The sequence below is a fragment of the Humulus lupulus genome, chromosome 1 (genome assembly GCF_963169125.1).
Source record: "Humulus lupulus chromosome 1, drHumLupu1.1, whole genome shotgun sequence".
Lineage (NCBI taxonomy): Eukaryota > Viridiplantae > Streptophyta > Magnoliopsida > Rosales > Cannabaceae > Humulus > Humulus lupulus.
The window spans coordinates 281914877-281931680 of record NC_084793.1 but is presented as its reverse complement, the minus strand read 5'-3'; the positions used below and the strand labels follow the sequence as shown (position 1 = coordinate 281931680).

General features: G+C 37.1%; 3 protein-coding genes across 4 annotated transcripts; 1 reads left to right on the top strand and 2 right to left on the bottom strand.

Annotated features, from left to right (window-relative positions):
* Positions 1-946: 946 nt before the first annotated feature.
* On the bottom strand, positions 947-2243 carry LOC133777516 (uncharacterized). Its single transcript, XM_062217168.1, has 2 exons — positions 1995-2243; positions 947-1919 (listed from the first exon to the last, which is right to left on the bottom strand). Exons 1-2 carry the CDS (start codon positions 2238-2240, stop codon positions 1335-1337), a joined length of 831 nt encoding a protein of 276 aa, XP_062073152.1. The 5' UTR covers positions 2241-2243; the 3' UTR covers positions 947-1334.
* A 4743-nt stretch (positions 2244-6986) lies between these two features.
* Positions 6987-9432, top strand: LOC133807374 (uncharacterized). Its single transcript, XM_062245666.1, has 3 exons — positions 6987-7666; positions 8103-8290; positions 8535-9432. The coding sequence occupies exons 1-3, from the start codon at positions 7060-7062 to the stop codon at positions 9201-9203; spliced, it is 1464 nt and encodes a 487-aa protein (XP_062101650.1). The 5' UTR covers positions 6987-7059; the 3' UTR covers positions 9204-9432.
* A 197-nt stretch (positions 9433-9629) lies between these two features.
* Positions 9630-15362, bottom strand: LOC133807369 (ACT domain-containing protein ACR1). 2 transcript variants are annotated; one of them, XM_062245657.1, is made up of 7 exons: positions 14965-15362; positions 14173-14297; positions 14000-14045; positions 13196-13310; positions 11136-11203; positions 10257-11015; positions 9630-10164 (listed from the first exon to the last, which is right to left on the bottom strand). In XM_062245657.1, the coding sequence occupies exons 2-7, from the start codon at positions 14271-14273 to the stop codon at positions 9781-9783; spliced, it is 1473 nt and encodes a 490-aa protein (XP_062101641.1). In that variant the 5' UTR covers positions 14274-14297; positions 14965-15362; the 3' UTR covers positions 9630-9780. The 2 variants fall into 2 exon arrangements, with proteins under 2 accessions (XP_062101641.1, XP_062101632.1); XM_062245648.1 differs by having other exon boundaries at positions 14173-14348; positions 14965-15361.
* Positions 15363-16804: the final 1442 nt, after the last annotated feature.

Here is a 16804-nt window from a genome sequence, read left to right as displayed (position 1 = left end):
ACAATTCGAATTCAGATTTACGACCAAAGTTCCAATCATACTCAGCTCGAAGAAACCCTAGACTTGATCGAAGAAAAAAGGGAGGAGGCTCAGCTGAGAAATGCTGCTTACCAGCAACGAACAACAAGATATTTCAATAAAAGGGTCCGAAGTTGAAAGTTCGGAGTAGGAGACCTGATTTTGAGACGAGTATTCTTAGCAACCCGAGATCCAGCAGCAGGAGTACTCGGGCCAAACTGGGAAGGATCATACCAGATAGAATCAGTCATCCGCCCTGGCGTATACAAACTTGCGAGATTAGATGGGAACCTCATACCACGAGCATGGAATGGCGAACACCTTAGACCATATTATCAATAGTGTAGGAAGTGTCGCCCGTAACCATGATTTTCTGTACTTAGTTTGTTTTTGAATTTCAAATAAAGGGTCTACTTTGTTTCACATGTAACTTATTTTTATTTTTGCAATCTCTCTTAATTTAATAACCTATGGTCACACTCATAGGATATTAAGGGGGCAACATTGGTATACATACCTCTAGCTTTAAAAAGAAAAGAAAAAATATACAATACAAAAAGTATTTGGATACAACCAAATACGCGAGCTAAGATAGTTCGGACTTAACCGAGTTATCAAAAACAAAAAAGTATTTGGATATAACCAAATACGCGAGTTCAGATAGTTCGGACTTAACCGAGCGAGCTTAGATAGTTCGGACTTAACCGAATTATAAAAAACATTAAGTATTTGGAAATAACCAAGTATGCGGGCTTAGATAGTTCGGACATTACCGAGCTACCAAAAACGTTTGGAATTAACCAGATGTGCAAGCATAACAGGTTTGGAACAAACCAGCCAAATTATCGATCAATGATGAATGGGAGCCTAAACCCGTCACAAAATATGTCGAGATCGAGGCTGGAACATCTTAAAATAGTTTCGAACTCATAACCTCGGAGCTAAGATACTAAGGATGAGGGAAAGTGACTAAAAAGATTAACCAAATCATTCATATTACATGCCATATAAGTACTTTTCAGTTCATGGTTACAGTAATGTCCGACCTTGATAAATAACGAGGTTGGAAACGGATAAATCGAATAAACTATGCATGAATGCATCGAATTTCGAGCCTAAATCCAAACTATGTTTGTATGCATAAATAAACATAACCGGTCCATCAATTATAAAAATATGCAAAATATTTCGAACCAAGAAATGTAAGTATATAAAAGAATAATAAAGGGAATTGTATCAGCCCCGTGGGCACAAGTTGAAATAATTACAGAAATAATGGGACGCAGCCCCGAAAACTGATCTCCCCGAGGTCAGATTCAAAGAAGAGGAGTCTCCTTGGCCTTCTCAGCATCAGTGGCACCGGACCCCTCAGGACGAATAGCATGACTATCCTCCTGAGCTCCCTCCGAAACAGTACTCGGAGTAGCTTTATCCTTCTCGAGCTGGTCAGCCTCTTCCTTCTCGAGCCGGGCATTCCATCGTTCGAGGAAGGACGCCTCGAGGGGACCCAAAAAACTGGTGTCCAGTTCTTCGTTATAGGCCCACATCCGGTACATGGCTGAATCGACCGCCGTTTCCTTCTTTTCTTTGAACTCAGCAGTAAGGCGGGTTTTGATATCCTCCATGAGGTCGAGGGTGACGGCCTTGTCTTCCTCGAGCTTCTTGTTGGTCTCCCGAAGCTGGATGTTGTCTTTCTTCTGCTCCTCGAGTTCGTTTTTCAGCTTTCCGAGCTCCTTGGCCATTTCCTCACGCTCCTTAACCACTGCCTCGAGCTTAGTATTCACTGCCTTCAGGTCGTCATTCGCTTTAAGGTGGAGGTCCCTCTCCTCTTGGGCGAGGGTCCTGCTCGTATGGACCTCGTTGTTCAGCTCGTAATTAAGCTGGGCAGTGAAAGCAAGAGCCTGAAAAAAGGAAGAAACCATCATTAGCCTCGAGACAGCATGAATGTAAGCAAAGGGAATATATAGGATACTTACCGCGGCAGTGTGCTCGATACTCTTCTCGTACAGGACAGTGCGGTCCCGAGTGCCAGTTAGACACTGCCACTGAGGAGCCTCAAAATTGCCGTAGCTCTGGCCAATCCGGGACATTACATCCGAGATCAGCGTAGACCCGTGAGGACCGGCAGCATTATCCACCACATACGAATCCATATGGGTGGAAATAGTTAGCTTCTGGGCTCGGGAAGCAGAAGGTCTTTTGGCGAGCTGGGTAGAAGGCATTTGACCCGCCATAGGAGGTTGGGATTCAACCACGGCAGCGATATCAGTCTGCGAGGCCGGCGCCACCACAGGGACGACGACCTGCGAGGGTGGTATCGTCGTGGGGACGTTAGTCTGGCCAGTCGACGCAGCAGCAGAGCTCGAAGCCGGCGGGGGAGGAGGAGGCGTTTTCCTGGATCTCTTGGAGCTTTTCCCAGGCTGACTGGTTGTCAGTCCCCTTGCCCTGGGGCGCTTGCTCCTCTTGGCACCCGCATTGTCGATGAGGGCGTCGAGGTCGGAGTCCATGTTGCCTGCACAAGTCATCACAGTGAGTCAGTGAAAGAAATACAAGTTACTCCAACACTATAGAGTGGTGAAAGAAAAAACCTAACTGGAACTTTCCCCCGAGATCGAGCTTGGGGACCATGAAATTCCCCCGTCTTCAGAAGAGGCGGGGGGAGGGCCTTCCCTATAAGTTGGTGATAACCTCGAAAGGTCCCTATAGTCATTGGTCCCATACTGCACAGCTATCCCATTCCACATCTCGTCTGTGGTATACATAGTGTCATATTTCCCGAGCCCACTATCAAACCTATGGACACAGTCATCTACCCAACTCCATATATAGAAGTGATATCTATCCTGTGGGCACGAGACTAGTCTATTGGGCCTGTGTTTTAATAAAGTGGGAGACCACATTCGCGAAGTAGGAAGGGTTTTACCTCCATCAGAGTCCGAACCCGAGGCTTCATCATTTGCCTCGTTCCCTGACCGCGGACTTCTCGAGCGAATTGGGAGAGGTGTTTTCCTTTTCCTCCTCGGAGGAAGGATGCCTGTGGGCAGAGGCACTTCCTCCCAGCGTTCGTATTTTTTACTGGACCAGTCAGAGGTTGACTGGCCCTGTCCCAACAAGCCACAAGCTCGAAGCTTGTCCTCATGTAACAGAAATGAAAGAGACCTCCTGCCATAAGGGAGTCGGAGCAGGCTCCCTCTGTGCTCCTTCATTGTCTCGTCGGGGGTGGGACGCTGAAAGTTAGCTGAAAGGCGAGATACACTTCAACTAAACATGGATACAAGGGCTAAAGATTCGAGCTCAAAAATAGAAAGTAACGAGAATACTTACGAATTCGCCTAAACGAACGATGTCGAGACGGGAACAGACCGTCTGTCCAGAAAAAAGCCCTTTTGAAGTCAGGGGGATGGTTCGGAAGGTCTTCAAAGATTTTTGTCTCTTTGGGATAGCTCGAAAGGTAGTAAAAACCATCTCCTCCCCGAGCTCGGGAGGGATTACTCTTCAAACAAAAGAGGTATAAAATCTCTTGGGGTGAAGGTCCTATCCACTCCAGCTCGTGGAATAAGGACCTCAGGGCAGACAGCACCCTGTATGAATTGGTGTTGAGTTGGAATGGAGCCAACCCAACGAAATTGGTGAAATCTCTGAAAAAGGACTTCAGGGGCAGCAAAGCTCCTGCCTTTAGGTGTTCCTGGCTCCAGGCCGCGTACTTCACACTGGAATCGCGGCCCCCAGGAGCGAAGCAGCTCCGTTCATGTCTTGTCGGAGCTCGGCAGTTCAGTGTGTCCAATGAGCTAAGGCCATGAAGGGCCAGGATGTCAGTTATCTGGTCGGAGGTGGTAACCGAGCTCTGGTAGAACTCGGCTTCAAACATCTCCCTCCTAGGCTGCGAAGACGAAGGCTCCGCCATTAAGGAAAACTGAAGTTCCCCCGGATAGTATGCTACCGTGACTTTTAACGCGGGGTCAAGGGGAACTGGCCTAGGTCCGGGGTTCGGCTCCGGATAGATGGCTTCCCGAAGGACCCTTCTCTTCTTTTCGATGACCTCGTCAATCTGGCGGCGATAGTGGGCTCGGATGTCTTCTTGCTCGCGTGCGATCTCGTACTCTTTAATCCGACGCTGGTTCCGGACAAAGACCGATTCCGGGCTTGGAGATTTGGGCTCGTAAGGGATTGCTCGTAATGACCCCCACCGTCTTTCCAGATTCTGTGACATCTAACGAGAAAGAAAAAATGGTGAGGGCCATGCATGCAAGGATCACGAACTCGATAAGATAAGCTCGGATAACTAAGGGCAAGAAACTAAATATTAAGACCCGAGCACGTGTTCCACAGGGAAGAAAAAGAACGTGGATGATGTTTTGAAAATCCCGAAGTTCAAGGGAAAGAAAGGTGGCGGTTAGCCAGGAAAGGGCTTTTTCGGGTTTCGTGTAATTGTCAAGAATAAGGGTTTTTACCCGAAAACTTGGTGTACAAGAATCATAGCCTAAAATCTTCAAAACCCAGAAAGTTGAAACCACATTCAAACGATTGAATCTGAATATAAACCAGAGACGAACTTCCAGAGTGAAAATCCAGAAAGCCTAAAAACCTATCGGTTCAAACCCTCCTATCGCATCATGCTAATAACGTAAACTAACATACACAGCCAGCACAATATAAAAGGAACAACAAAAATGGCGTACTTACACAGTAATGGGGAGTGCAGCGAAATCGTCGAGTGGAGAAGAGGTTGCAGGAAAGAACTCACTGAGTCGTACAAACCAGGATTCTTTTGTTTCTTCGGCCTGGAAAACATGCAATGAGCATGAACTGTGGTAAGAGGTTTAGGGAGTGTTTCTTTTTTCTGGTCTGTGATGAGAAAATGTGAAGAAGACGAAGAGGGAGTCTTGCATAAATAGGTGGGAAAACTGAATTAATCAGGAACGTTGATTGAAATCCTCATCAGATCGAATGGAGGGGAGTCGATGATGAGATAAGCGCCGAAAAGCTGTCAGACGAACGATCGTGGGCATGTTCCCAAGGTACTCAAGTACCTAAAGTGAGCAATACCCATCTGGCACGTGTCCGTTTTTAAGAGAGTGACAGTATGGTTCCCGAAAAAAGTAGTTCAAAAGTTTCCTTCTCTTAGGATTCGAACAAATACTTTTGAGGGGGCAAAATGTTATACCCAGATTTCGAGCCGAAGAAAATATGACCTCGAAAGCTGAGTTCGCATTAAATGGTCTCGTGAGGGTTAAGGGTATGCTCTACGATGGTAAATCGGAGCCTGCAAAGTGTGGTACAGATCTCGAATATGGTGACCTCGAAATGATCTCGATCTCGAAGGATAGCTCTGTGAGCCCCTCATCTTCAGAAGCAACTTCGGAGCAGGGATCTCGAGCTCGATATGCCATCTCGAAAGAAATGTAAGCTCGGGAAGTGTCAGCGGCTCGCACAATGACGTGAAGCCTTGGAGATACGCAATGACTACCTTGAATGTCTACAAGTGTTGTAGATATGGGATATGATCCTCATTTATTAATGTAAATCCCCAAGAATCGTGGGATATTATTTGGTCAGTTATGCGTTTCCTGGTCTTCAGGGACGTTTCCTTTTATATCTGATTATAGGCATTTAAAGCCATTTATTTTATTCACAAAAGAGTAACTACCCAAAATATGTGGGATAGTATTCTGCATCCTTCTCTATAAATAGAGAAGGCATGCATCATTGTAAAGGATCGAATTTCTGATTCTTGAGAGAAAACTCTGGAGAATTCATGCTAAAGGATTGTTCAGAGATAATCTTGAGATTAATAACAGAGACTCGTGGACTAGGCAGATTTAACTGCTGAACCACGTAAAAACCGCGTGTCTGATTCGTTTGTTTGTTTTAGTCATTGTCTTTAATTGTTTGCGTGCTCTCTTCTTTTATCTGTTGACGAAAAGCGGCGTCAACAATTTTCTTTTCAAAATTGGTGATATAGTATCTGGAGTTCTTTTGTTGGATATTTGCTCTAGCTAATCTAATTTCTTGTATATTTTTGTTTTTCTTTGCTATTTTTCGGCTTCTTGAGTTGTTTGTGGCTGGAAAGTTGAGTGGATTTCAACCATTCACAATGTTTCCAGAGATTGAATAGATGGGAGATGTGGTTTGAATCTGTGATTAATGAGTTTTTAAACTGAGTTGATCAGCTTTGCTCTTGTGCAGGTGGTCGGAAAGTTGTTGAACGTTGTTCCGAAGCTTCAAATTGTTCTTGAATCTTGAAGAATATGCTACAGATTTGATCAGAAGTGGTCGAAGAGTTGTCGAACTTGTTCCAAAGCTTCAAGTTGCTCTTGTGCATGTGGTCGTAAGTTTGAGGATTAATCGGAAGTGGAGAATATTGGTTTGATCGATCAATTTTTTTAGAGAACTTTGGTCGATTTGTGTTTGTGGAGTTAATTGGAACAATAATTCTGAGCTTGCCCCTGTTTACTTTACCGTGTTTTTTTTTTTAATTTTGGGTTTCTTTATTTTAGTTAGTCAATATGTGTTTTCTCATAAATTTTCTAATTTTAGTTTAATTTTTTCCATAAAATTGGGAAAGTAAAATCCCCATGTATTTGCACACTAATAGTATAAATCCTATATTTATGAAAAATTCCCAATAAATAATAGAAACTAAGTATACAAAAAGACAAAAAATTATTAACATACAATACAATACATTTTTTTTTATTTAATTTTGAGGAACATCTTTCTTACTAAAACGGAAACATAACAATTTTTTATAACACGTTCCTAAGAAAAAAGCAACATTTCTATAAATTTTAATTTGTATTATATTACGTAGTACATGACAATATTCTATTAGACATATGGAGTTTAAATTTTTAATTACAAAAATAAACAAAAACAAAATCAGTTTAACAACGAAGAAACGACTTGGCCAATTGGCAAAAATCCTTTTGGTTAACTATAAAACGACATAGTTTAAGTAACGATTATCCGCATTAAGAGTCCAGACTCCGGACCCCGCAAAAGGAAGGATTGAACCCGGGAGATTGGGATTCCCCACAAACTATGGCTTGGCTAGCGAGATCGATCGCTAACTCACTCAAACTCGACGTCGACGACGACGATGGCGATCAATCCAATGTCACCGCCTCCAAGTCGACGCCGGCATCTAATACCGACACCGATCAGAGACTCCACCTCACTGATTCTCCGACTCATTCTCAATCCTCCTCTTCGTCCACCCCCACACCTAAAGGCGTCAAAGACGATATCTCCGAGCTCACCCAAACCCTAACTCGCCAGTTTTGGGGCGTTGCTTCCTTCCTCGCCCCGCCTCCCGAGTCGACGCCTCCTCCTACTGATCAGATCTCCAATTCGGGTGGTCCTTCAGATGCGGTTGTATCCGAAGAGGATGTGATCGCCGGAATCCGTAGCGACTTTGCGGAGATCGGCGGAAGATTCAGGAGCGGGATTTCGAAGTTGTCTAGTAATAAAGCGGTGTCGGAGTTCACTAAGATAGCTTCGAATTTGCTTCAGTTAAAGGAGGAGGATGAGCTCGAGGCTAGAGGTTCAGTTGGGGTCACTGATGAAGTTCTGGCTTTCGCTAGGAACATCGCTATGCATCCGGAGACTTGGCTTGATTTCCCTTTGCCTGATGATGAAGATTCAGACGGTAAGCTTATTTTTATATTTTAATATCCCAATCTTTTTTCTTATTCCATAAAATTTTATGGGTTTGGCTTCGGCTTGGTAAATATCTTTTGCGTTCTTAGATCAGATTTCCCTTTAGCAATTGAAAATAACATACATTTACTTGATTTGTTGTGATATGCAAAATTGAATTCACATTGCTCTATTCAACTTTTTTGGGCAAGTAATGCTAATTTTCTGATATTCATTTCTGGAAATTGAATGTGGGTTATTGAGAGTTTGTAGTCTCATAAGTTCCATTTTTGCAATTTATTAGCTTAAGCATATCTATGGAAGCGCTCAGCTTCTTACTTCATTTGTGGGCTAAGTTACTCATGGAGAATCTCATAGCATTATTAGTCTATTGTAAATTATCTTCTACTGGTTAATTATACTGTTGTGAGCTGGTTTTGTTTCAGACTTTGAATTGTCTGATCCCCAACAAGAGCATGCTTTAGCTGTTGAACGTCTTGCACCAAGATTAGCTGCTCTCAGGATTGAACTTAGCCCTGGGCATATGACTGAGAGTCACTTTTGGAAAATCTATTTCGTGCTTTTGCATCCAAGACTAAATAGAAATGATGCTGAACTTCTGTCCACACCCGAAGTAAGTTGCTTGCTTGCTTGCATTACTTACCTCACTCTTATTTTTTGTTATTATTTTCTGATCCGTTGTTATATGGGATTTAGTCTTTATGTATTAGATGAAAATTTAGTTTGTTGAAGAGGAGGAGTTTATGTAATCAATGTAGCCTTGTAAACTATAGAAACTACAATTTTTATTCTTGTATATGCTTTTCTATAATTAGTCACCTAGTCCAAATAGCTTGACGTAATGTTTATGTTTGCAGATAGTAGAAGCTAGAGCGATGTTGACCCAAGAGCTACAAGTTCGAGCCAAGGGAAAGACTCAGCCAGAGTCTTCTTCTGGGATTGTTGAATTACCAAAAGAACAACATCTTTCTGTGCCATCAATTGCTCAAACTGAGTGTGTGCCTATTGAAACACTTAAAAATGAGTCTGCACCTTCTGCTGAGGCAGTTGATCTTGAGACCGAGAAACACCCAGTCCAAAGTAACGAGATTAAAGTTATTGACAAGGCTGTCATTGAAGAAGGACCTGCAAACTCGTCCAAATATCAAGGGTCAACCTCTGGTTTTTCCTCCAAAGTACTGGATGATAAATTTGAGGATGACGGTGATGATTGGTTGAAAGATGAGGACAACTCAGAGATAGTTGGTGTCAGTGGAACCTCAATTCCTATTGGGAATGATGAGGATGTGTCTTTCAGCGATCTTGAAGATGACGATGATGCAGATGTTCCTGTCAGTTATAAGAAAACCACATCTGGCTCTGATTCATCAACCAAAGACTCAAGAGATTGGGTTCAGCTGAGCAGAGGCTCTGCTGATTCAGATAAAGAGGTCAGCTCTATTGAAATCAGACATGGTGGGTCTGAGCAGGCACCGGCAAAAGAAGCTAATGACTGGCTTGATGTTGATGACATTGATGCCATGTAACTCAATCAATAAACACCTCTTCTAAAAGTCTGTGTTTTTTATTCTCGTCATTCATTTCCTATGTTGTGAATAGCCTGTGAAGCTTTAAAAGGTTAAATGTCAAAAAGACTTCGGAAACTCGATGATTGTACATAAAGTCCACTACTGGATCATTATTCCGTTCAATGGATGTATTTTTAAGCTTAGTTAAACATCATCTAAATAGTCTGGCTCTGGTTATGTTTGTTTATGTTGTTCTATCGATGTGCAAATAATGATAGAAAGATGTGTAAGCATTTATTTATAATAAACTTCTTTTTCCGTGAATTGATTTTATATATACTCGTTTTTAAAACATTCCGCTACATGTATATCTTTCATAGTAAACTTCTGTGTCTTATTAGTCAGTTGGCCATTGGAGCATAATCCTTTCATGATAAACAAACCTTTTCAGTATAAGCACATTCAAACTCTTTATTTTTCTTTAGTTGGACTAATCATTAATCTGTACAAGATTTCAAAGGACTAACTTCTCTGATCACTATAAACAGATATTTGCAAAGACACAAACTAAATTAGCTTTCTATTTAAGGACTCCCTACAGCCTTATGACTCCGAAACTGGAAGAAACTCTCTCCAGCTGAGACCAAAGCAAGCTGCCCAATGAGAACCTGGGTACATTTTCAACTCTGGTGTGCGTTGTAGTTCTTAGGCTTGTACTACTACTAGGGATTGGAGTTGAACTCCTGGAAGCTTTGTAAATAGAAATGATTGATCCTCCAATCTCTCTGATCGCCAAATCCACCGTGCTTAGATTCACATCATGGCCAGAAGCGTCAGTCACGTAAAACGACCCAAATGCTCTGTCGTTCTGTGTTGTCACCTCCATTCTTGATAAAGAAAACCCACTTTCACGGAACACCCTTGTGATATATGAAAGCAGTCCAAATCGGTTTCGAGAGCACAAGTCCAGCCTCAATCCCTGCACCACGAAAAACAAAAACACAAACACTTAGAAATAACTCTCACAATCATATATCATCATTACATAACTAAGAAGAAAACAACACATACACGTGAGATTCTCCGCTCTATTGCTGCTATCAAACACAAGGCAAGCTTGTTCCTCTCGTTCTCAACATTCAAACGACGTCCACTGGCGTGTCGTATGAAGTACTCCTGTTCAGCCATGGAGCCCTTGGAAGCCACCACAGCATGAAAAACGACATACCCCAAGTCCGTGAGAACACAAACCGTGTCAAACAGCAGTTTTGGCCGGTCTCTACTCCTCACGTTGAGAATCCAATACCCTTTCTCTTCACAATTCTCTATATTCACATGCGCGCGGTCACACCCACTATTCTTATAGGTCCCAGTCCCACCACCGTCACACCCGCTGCACCGCTCGTAGTCTCCGTCGGCGTACATTAACTGGTGGAGTCTCCGCTCAGTGTGGGTTCTCCCCACCGCGGGGATGGTAGTGAACCTCACACTTCTCTTCTCTCCCTTCACATGATGGGCCTCCACCACGCTCTGTAGAAAGTCTCGTACCTGGGCCTGCTGTATTGGGTCCGTGATGGGCCCACCTCCAGGCCCATTTTCTACGTGGACAATACAGGCCACTCTGGTATTGTGGGTCCAAGCCACTGTATCAGTAATGCTGCAGCCCCGTTCGAGAAGAGCTGTCAATATCTCGGACATCAGGCCAGGTCGGTCCGTCCCGGTCATCTCTAGAGCTGTGTCCATTTGAAGTGGCCTCACTACTCTTCCAAGGCTTGTAATAGTGGTATACGTAGTAGGGGTAGGAGCACCCCTCCTAGTTGCACAAATTGCCTGTAATATATTTTATTTTACTTACTGTGAATATTAATAAATATTAAGTACTAAAAATCAAGATAAATATATATATATATATTTATAGTACGCATGAGAGAGAGAGAGAGAGAGATGGACCTCTTGAATATAATGTATGAGGCTTTCGTCAGTAAGTTTGTTCCCACGCTGGTCTGTCACATGGAACACTGAAATCCAACAACATGCAATCAAAAAATGGACCCCATATGATATGAATAATAAGCCAATAAAGGTCACAGTAATTTATATATGTGTACACCATAGTATATATTGCTTATTTGATAATTCTTGGATTGTGAGCTCAAAAAAAGCTACATTGGAGAATATTTTTTTAACAATACATATTGGAGAATCTTGGAAAAAGACAAAATTACTGACAATAAATGGAAGATATATATTTTAATTTTAATTAAAATTGTAGGTTGTATTGGAGTTGTAAATTCAAAATTAGATTTATGGGATAATGATTATTCTAATTTTTATTTGACATAAAAGTTTTTCTTTTCTTTTCTTTATTTTGAACTTTTCAAATATATAATAGTCTTGAAAAAACTAATTATTTAAATTTAAATGTATTAAACCTAAACGAGTAATGAGTAATGAGTAATGAGTAATGAGTGAATGACTACGATCTAAATTGAGTATATAAAAGCAAGTACAATGCAAGTTTATTTAATATTATTTAGAAAATTTACTAATTATTTTTATTAAGTTTTTATAATTATCATATAAAATTTAAATAAATAAATAATATTATATATAAAAAATGACATAAACGTATTAAAAAAAATTAAACCAAAAAATTATTTATGATTTAAAAAATAATAATAATACCACAACATTATAATAATAATATTTATAACATTTGAATTTATATTAATATAATTATTAAATATTTATTTTTGTATTATATATTATTATAATAAAGATATTTTATAACATTTGAATTTATATGAATATAATTAATAAATATCTAGTATAGTATAACATTTTAATTTATATTAATATAATTAATAAATATCTAGTATAGTATTAAATATTATTATAATAATGATATTTTATACCATTTGAATGTATATTAATATAATTAATAAATATCTAGTTATAATAATCATATTTTATAATATTTAAATTTATGTTAATATAATTAATAAATATATTTTTTTAATTTATTTTAAAAGTATATTCTGTTATATATTTAGAATATTATGTTAAACTTAACAAAAATATTCATTTAAAACTAAAAATTTAGGTTATCAACATACTTTTTTTATAAAATAAAAAATTTGTGTACAATGTAGTATATTATTGTTAGTTTAATTTAATATAGAACTTTATATATTATAATTTAATTTATATGTAATATTAGATATTAAATTATACTAATAATTGTATTTGCACTATATAGTTAGCTTGTAGCAGTACATAGCAATAATCTTTTCATATATATATACTATATACAAGCAACGTGTAATATGCACGTTTGCTTAGTTTTATTTATAGAGTTTATTAATTATTTTTATTAAATTTATATTAATGTTACATAAATTTCAAATAAATATCATATTTTAATTAAATAATTTATTTATTTTTGTTTAAGTTTATGTTTGTTAAAGTTTTTGAATTTGGGAGTGACAATTATATTTTATATGTTTAATGTAACATTAAATATTATATATGTATTTTAAATTTAAGTTTCTTGCTAGTTTTAAAAAAAAAACCATTTGTTACTAATTGACAGTAGATTATATTATATATTTAATATGATATTATTCTAATAAGTATGTTTAAGTTTAATTAAATTTTATTTAAGTTAAAAAATAATTTTATTATTTTTAAATAAGTATCATTGTAAAATATATCAAAAATATCCTATTTTAATTCGTTTAATTATTTATTATTTTTAAAAAAATGATCATTGTAAAATATCTCAAAAATATCATATTTTAATTATTTATTTTTATTTAATTTTTGTTGTCTCCTGCCTTATTATATATAAAACACTTATTATATATAAAAGAGATATATATAGTTCAATTTTAGTTATAAAAAAATGTTATAAACATGTATGCATATGTAATGTAATATATGTGTGATGAATCATGAGAGGTGATAATGATTATGAAAAAGGTGTGGTAGTACATAGCAACAGTACTGACCGTCCATGAACCATCCACCGTCCGATGAAATGTATGATTTAGAAATAACAAGATCTAGATCTGTCAAAACTTGGACCATCTCCAGCAAAATCCCATCTTTGTTTGCACTGTCAACCTGAAATTAATATATATAAATTAGCAAGAATCAAAAGGCTTAACTATTTCACAACCATTTTTTCTGGTTTTCGATTGTAAAGGTTAACGTAGAAATCGTTAAAAGATTGTTATTGTGAACGAGCTATTTTCTAGGCTAATAATAATAATAATAATAATAATAATAACAATAATACTAACATTTTTTTTGTATATATCTATTATACGTCATTAGGGTTACGATGATCTAGTGATCAGCCACATAAGAAAGAAGTTTTAATTTTATCAATTAAAAGAAAAGAACACCATTATAAAGAAGGAAACTTCTCGGCAACACCAGATAATAAATAAACATGAATCATGATGATAATATTATACAACTGAAAAAGACGTACACTTCTTTTTTTGTTTTTTTTTTCTTTCTTTTATTTAATTCTTTTTTCTATAAATTCTGTGAGTTGATATCTAATGGTTCTCCACTCGGTGAGTCAGACATGAAAGTGAATACATATTTAATTTTATTGGGCTAAAGTATATGGAAAGTGGGTTAATATTATATAAATGGTTCTATTAACATTGTAAAAAAAATTATATATATAAAAGTAAAATTGTAATATTACTGTGTAAATATCTGGGAAACGTTGATTCTGATCATTAGAAGAAAAAGAACCCAGAAGAAAATATCTTAAAATAAAATAATGAAATACCTACCTTTATAAGCGTGGAATATTCACATGTATCATTGTCTATACAAACCCTGGAAAGAACACAAAAACAAACCCAGATGAGCGGTGAACAAGATGAATTCTTTATTTTATGGGTTAGAAAAAAGTGAAGAAATCAATTAATAATACAATAATTAGGTTACAATTATGTGTATGTACCTTGGAGGGTACATTCTTTCATCGAGAAATTCATAGTCTGGATCAATATAAGGCTCGTAAATCACATTGGTATCCATGGCTCTCTTCTCTGAGTTACGCATTCTCGAAAGGTTGGAATTCTCCTCCTTATAATTACCAGCAATAAGGAGAAAACATCGCTTAATTTGGCTTTGATACTATTCACAGAAGATATTTATATATTTAATATTAAATTAATATTAAAACACATGTGGCAAATTAATAATAATAAACGCGATAACCAAAAATAAAATAATAATAATAATAATAATAATAATAATAATAAAAACTTATAAAAATGGGATAAGTGATCACTGCCGTCTATCTTATTTCTCAAGATATATACATATATTATATTATTATATATAATGATTACGGCACATGAATTTGAAAATTAATATTATTTGTGTATAAAGAAATTTCTCGATTAATAGGTATCAACAGCTGGTGTTGATAAGAGGAAAATTACCCGTAATTATGTGGCGATGATGATTATCTAAAAAAAGAACTAGTTTCGAATAGAAAATGATGATATGTATGTTTGACCAAGAAGAAGAGTTTAGATTCTACGAATTCAATCAGATACGTTAGCTTTGTATATATAGGAAAACTCTTCCTGTTTTCTCAAGGATATATAATTTGAATCGAATTAGAAATATGGGAATCTGATTAGTATATTATTTAATTCGAATTAAAGATAAACCGATGCATACGGAATCCAATCTGGAATTTAAAAATAAAAATTAACAAAATTAATAAAGTGAAAAACGTTACCTTGGCAGAGAGCTAGCTCAGAAAAAGAATGGTAGAGAGATTCTTCTGGGGAAAGAAGAGAAGAAATTGATCCAGAGTAGAAGTAGTGTTTTCAAATAAATTTTTTGTTAATTAATTAAAAAAAACTCATCAAGAGAAAACGAGAGAAACGTTTATATGGGGGGAATATATACATATATAATATATAAAGGGTAAGAAATAGGAGCGAAATAGAAGGAAAATCAGTCACGGAAGCAGTGGAATCAATTATACTATTTCTTCCACCCAAACCCAGAAAAATATAATGTCGTCTTATGTAGCTGGATAGTAATGGAATGAAATCAATTATATTGAAAAGGGTTGACCCAAAAAGATGATGAGTGGGCAGTAGTAGTGTTGGTTTTGGTTTTGGTTTTTGTTTTGGTTTCTGTTTCTGGGAAAGAGAAAACTGAAATGAGGATCTGTTTAAGGTTTCGAACTTAGCTGGTAGAATGCGTAGTACTATGAGTAGAGATTTGCCACGTACCAGTTGAGAGTCACATGCGTGGAGTACAACTGCGGCGGATCGCTCCTCCTGGGTTGCAAGTGCAATCAACACGTGGGTTTAGTGGGCTTTTTTTCAGGCCCAAACTAGTGGTTGGGAGTCTCTCTTTTTTTTCTTTGTTCTTGTTTGATCACTGCCTAGTCAGCCATGGGTAAAACAAAGACAGATATTGGACTCAACGGGACAGTCGTCCCAATCAAGGAAATTTGAGCTTGTATGCATATTATGTGTATTCTTATCTAATCAATGTCAAATTACAGAATTATGCTTTTTTCTCCTCTCTCTTAAATACTATACCTGAAATCTCCTAAAATCTTTTTTTTTTCACTCTTGTTATCAAATTTTTTGACATTATGAAAGTGCTGGTACTTATTTTTTTTTGTAATATATGAATTATTTAAAAATAATAATAAAAATAAAAAAATAATTTTTGTGTGTTAAAAGAAAACGAGTTTCATAGTGTATATTTAGTGTATATTTAGAACACTCTCTTAAGAGTGTATATTTAGTGGGAGCTCATCCCCAAAGATTACATAGTTTTGTGCGCATGAGTGAGGAGACACATACTTGACCATCACACGTATGCCTCTGCTGTCGTTTGTCCGACCGACTTGAACATGTTGGTGTGGTGCTTATAATTTTTTGTTGAAAAATGTTTTAATAAATATATTTTATTTATTGATTAACTTATTCAAATAAAACATGTTTTATGAGTAGTCAATTGAGAGATTGAGTCTTTTTACTCTTTCTCACATTACGATATGCACGTTACCACTTTCCCCATGACCAATGTTTCTTTTCAATTGTATTTTTCTGGATATTTAATTAAGAGATATACAAAACAACAAAAAGAAAGATATTCCCAATTTTTCAAAAAACAATTGATTTTCCTCTCTAAGTTTTTTCGAGCAATTAGGGGGTGTATGCGAACGACTTCCTTCGATGCAGAGGGATATTGTACAGTGACAAACTAGACTTTTTTATCTTGAGGACGGAGCAGTTAATAGGCTAATGTGCACACTTAAGGTAGAGTCGCGAAACGTCTTAAAGATGACGACTTGGTCCGCGACTCACCTCAGAAAACTATATCAGTAATTTCGTTCCTATTTTATTTTCTCTAGAAACAATACCAAGAATCAAGTTATTAACCTAAATACTCAAAGTATCATCTTATAAAACCATTACATATCACCTTTGCCAATTTTAGAATAGAAAAATAATATATTGTGACAATTCAATTGCCATGGCTAAGAAAAATCGAATTAAGCAAATCAACATTAACTATTTAACCATAAAAGAATGTGTTGAGCATGTTTG

Bases quoted from the DNA above. Each gene is read 5' to 3' on its own strand.
- LOC133777516 (XM_062217168.1), bottom strand. From the start codon at position 2,240: ATGCCTTCTACCCAGCTCGCCAAAAGACCTTCTGCTTCCCGAGCCCAG. The intron at 1,920-1,994 runs GTAAGTATCCTA...TCCTTTTTTCAG, and splicing joins GTATCGAGCACACTGCCGCG to GCTCTTGCTTTCACTGCCCA.
- LOC133807374 (XM_062245666.1), top strand. From the start codon at position 7,060: ATGGCTTGGCTAGCGAGATCGATCGCTAACTCACTCAAACTCGACGTC. The intron at 7,667-8,102 runs GTAAGCTTATTT...GTTTTGTTTCAG, and splicing joins TGATGATGAAGATTCAGACG to ACTTTGAATTGTCTGATCCC. The intron at 8,291-8,534 runs GTAAGTTGCTTG...TTATGTTTGCAG, and splicing joins AACTTCTGTCCACACCCGAA to ATAGTAGAAGCTAGAGCGAT.
- LOC133807369 (XM_062245657.1), bottom strand. From the start codon at position 14,273: ATGCGTAACTCAGAGAAGAGAGCCATGGATACCAATGTGATTTACGAG. The intron at 13,311-13,999 runs GTAGGTATTTCA...TATTAATTTCAG, and splicing joins AATATTCCACGCTTATAAAG to GTTGACAGTGCAAACAAAGA. The intron at 11,204-13,195 runs GTCAGTACTGTT...GTTGGATTTCAG, and splicing joins CGGTGGATGGTTCATGGACG to TGTTCCATGTGACAGACCAG.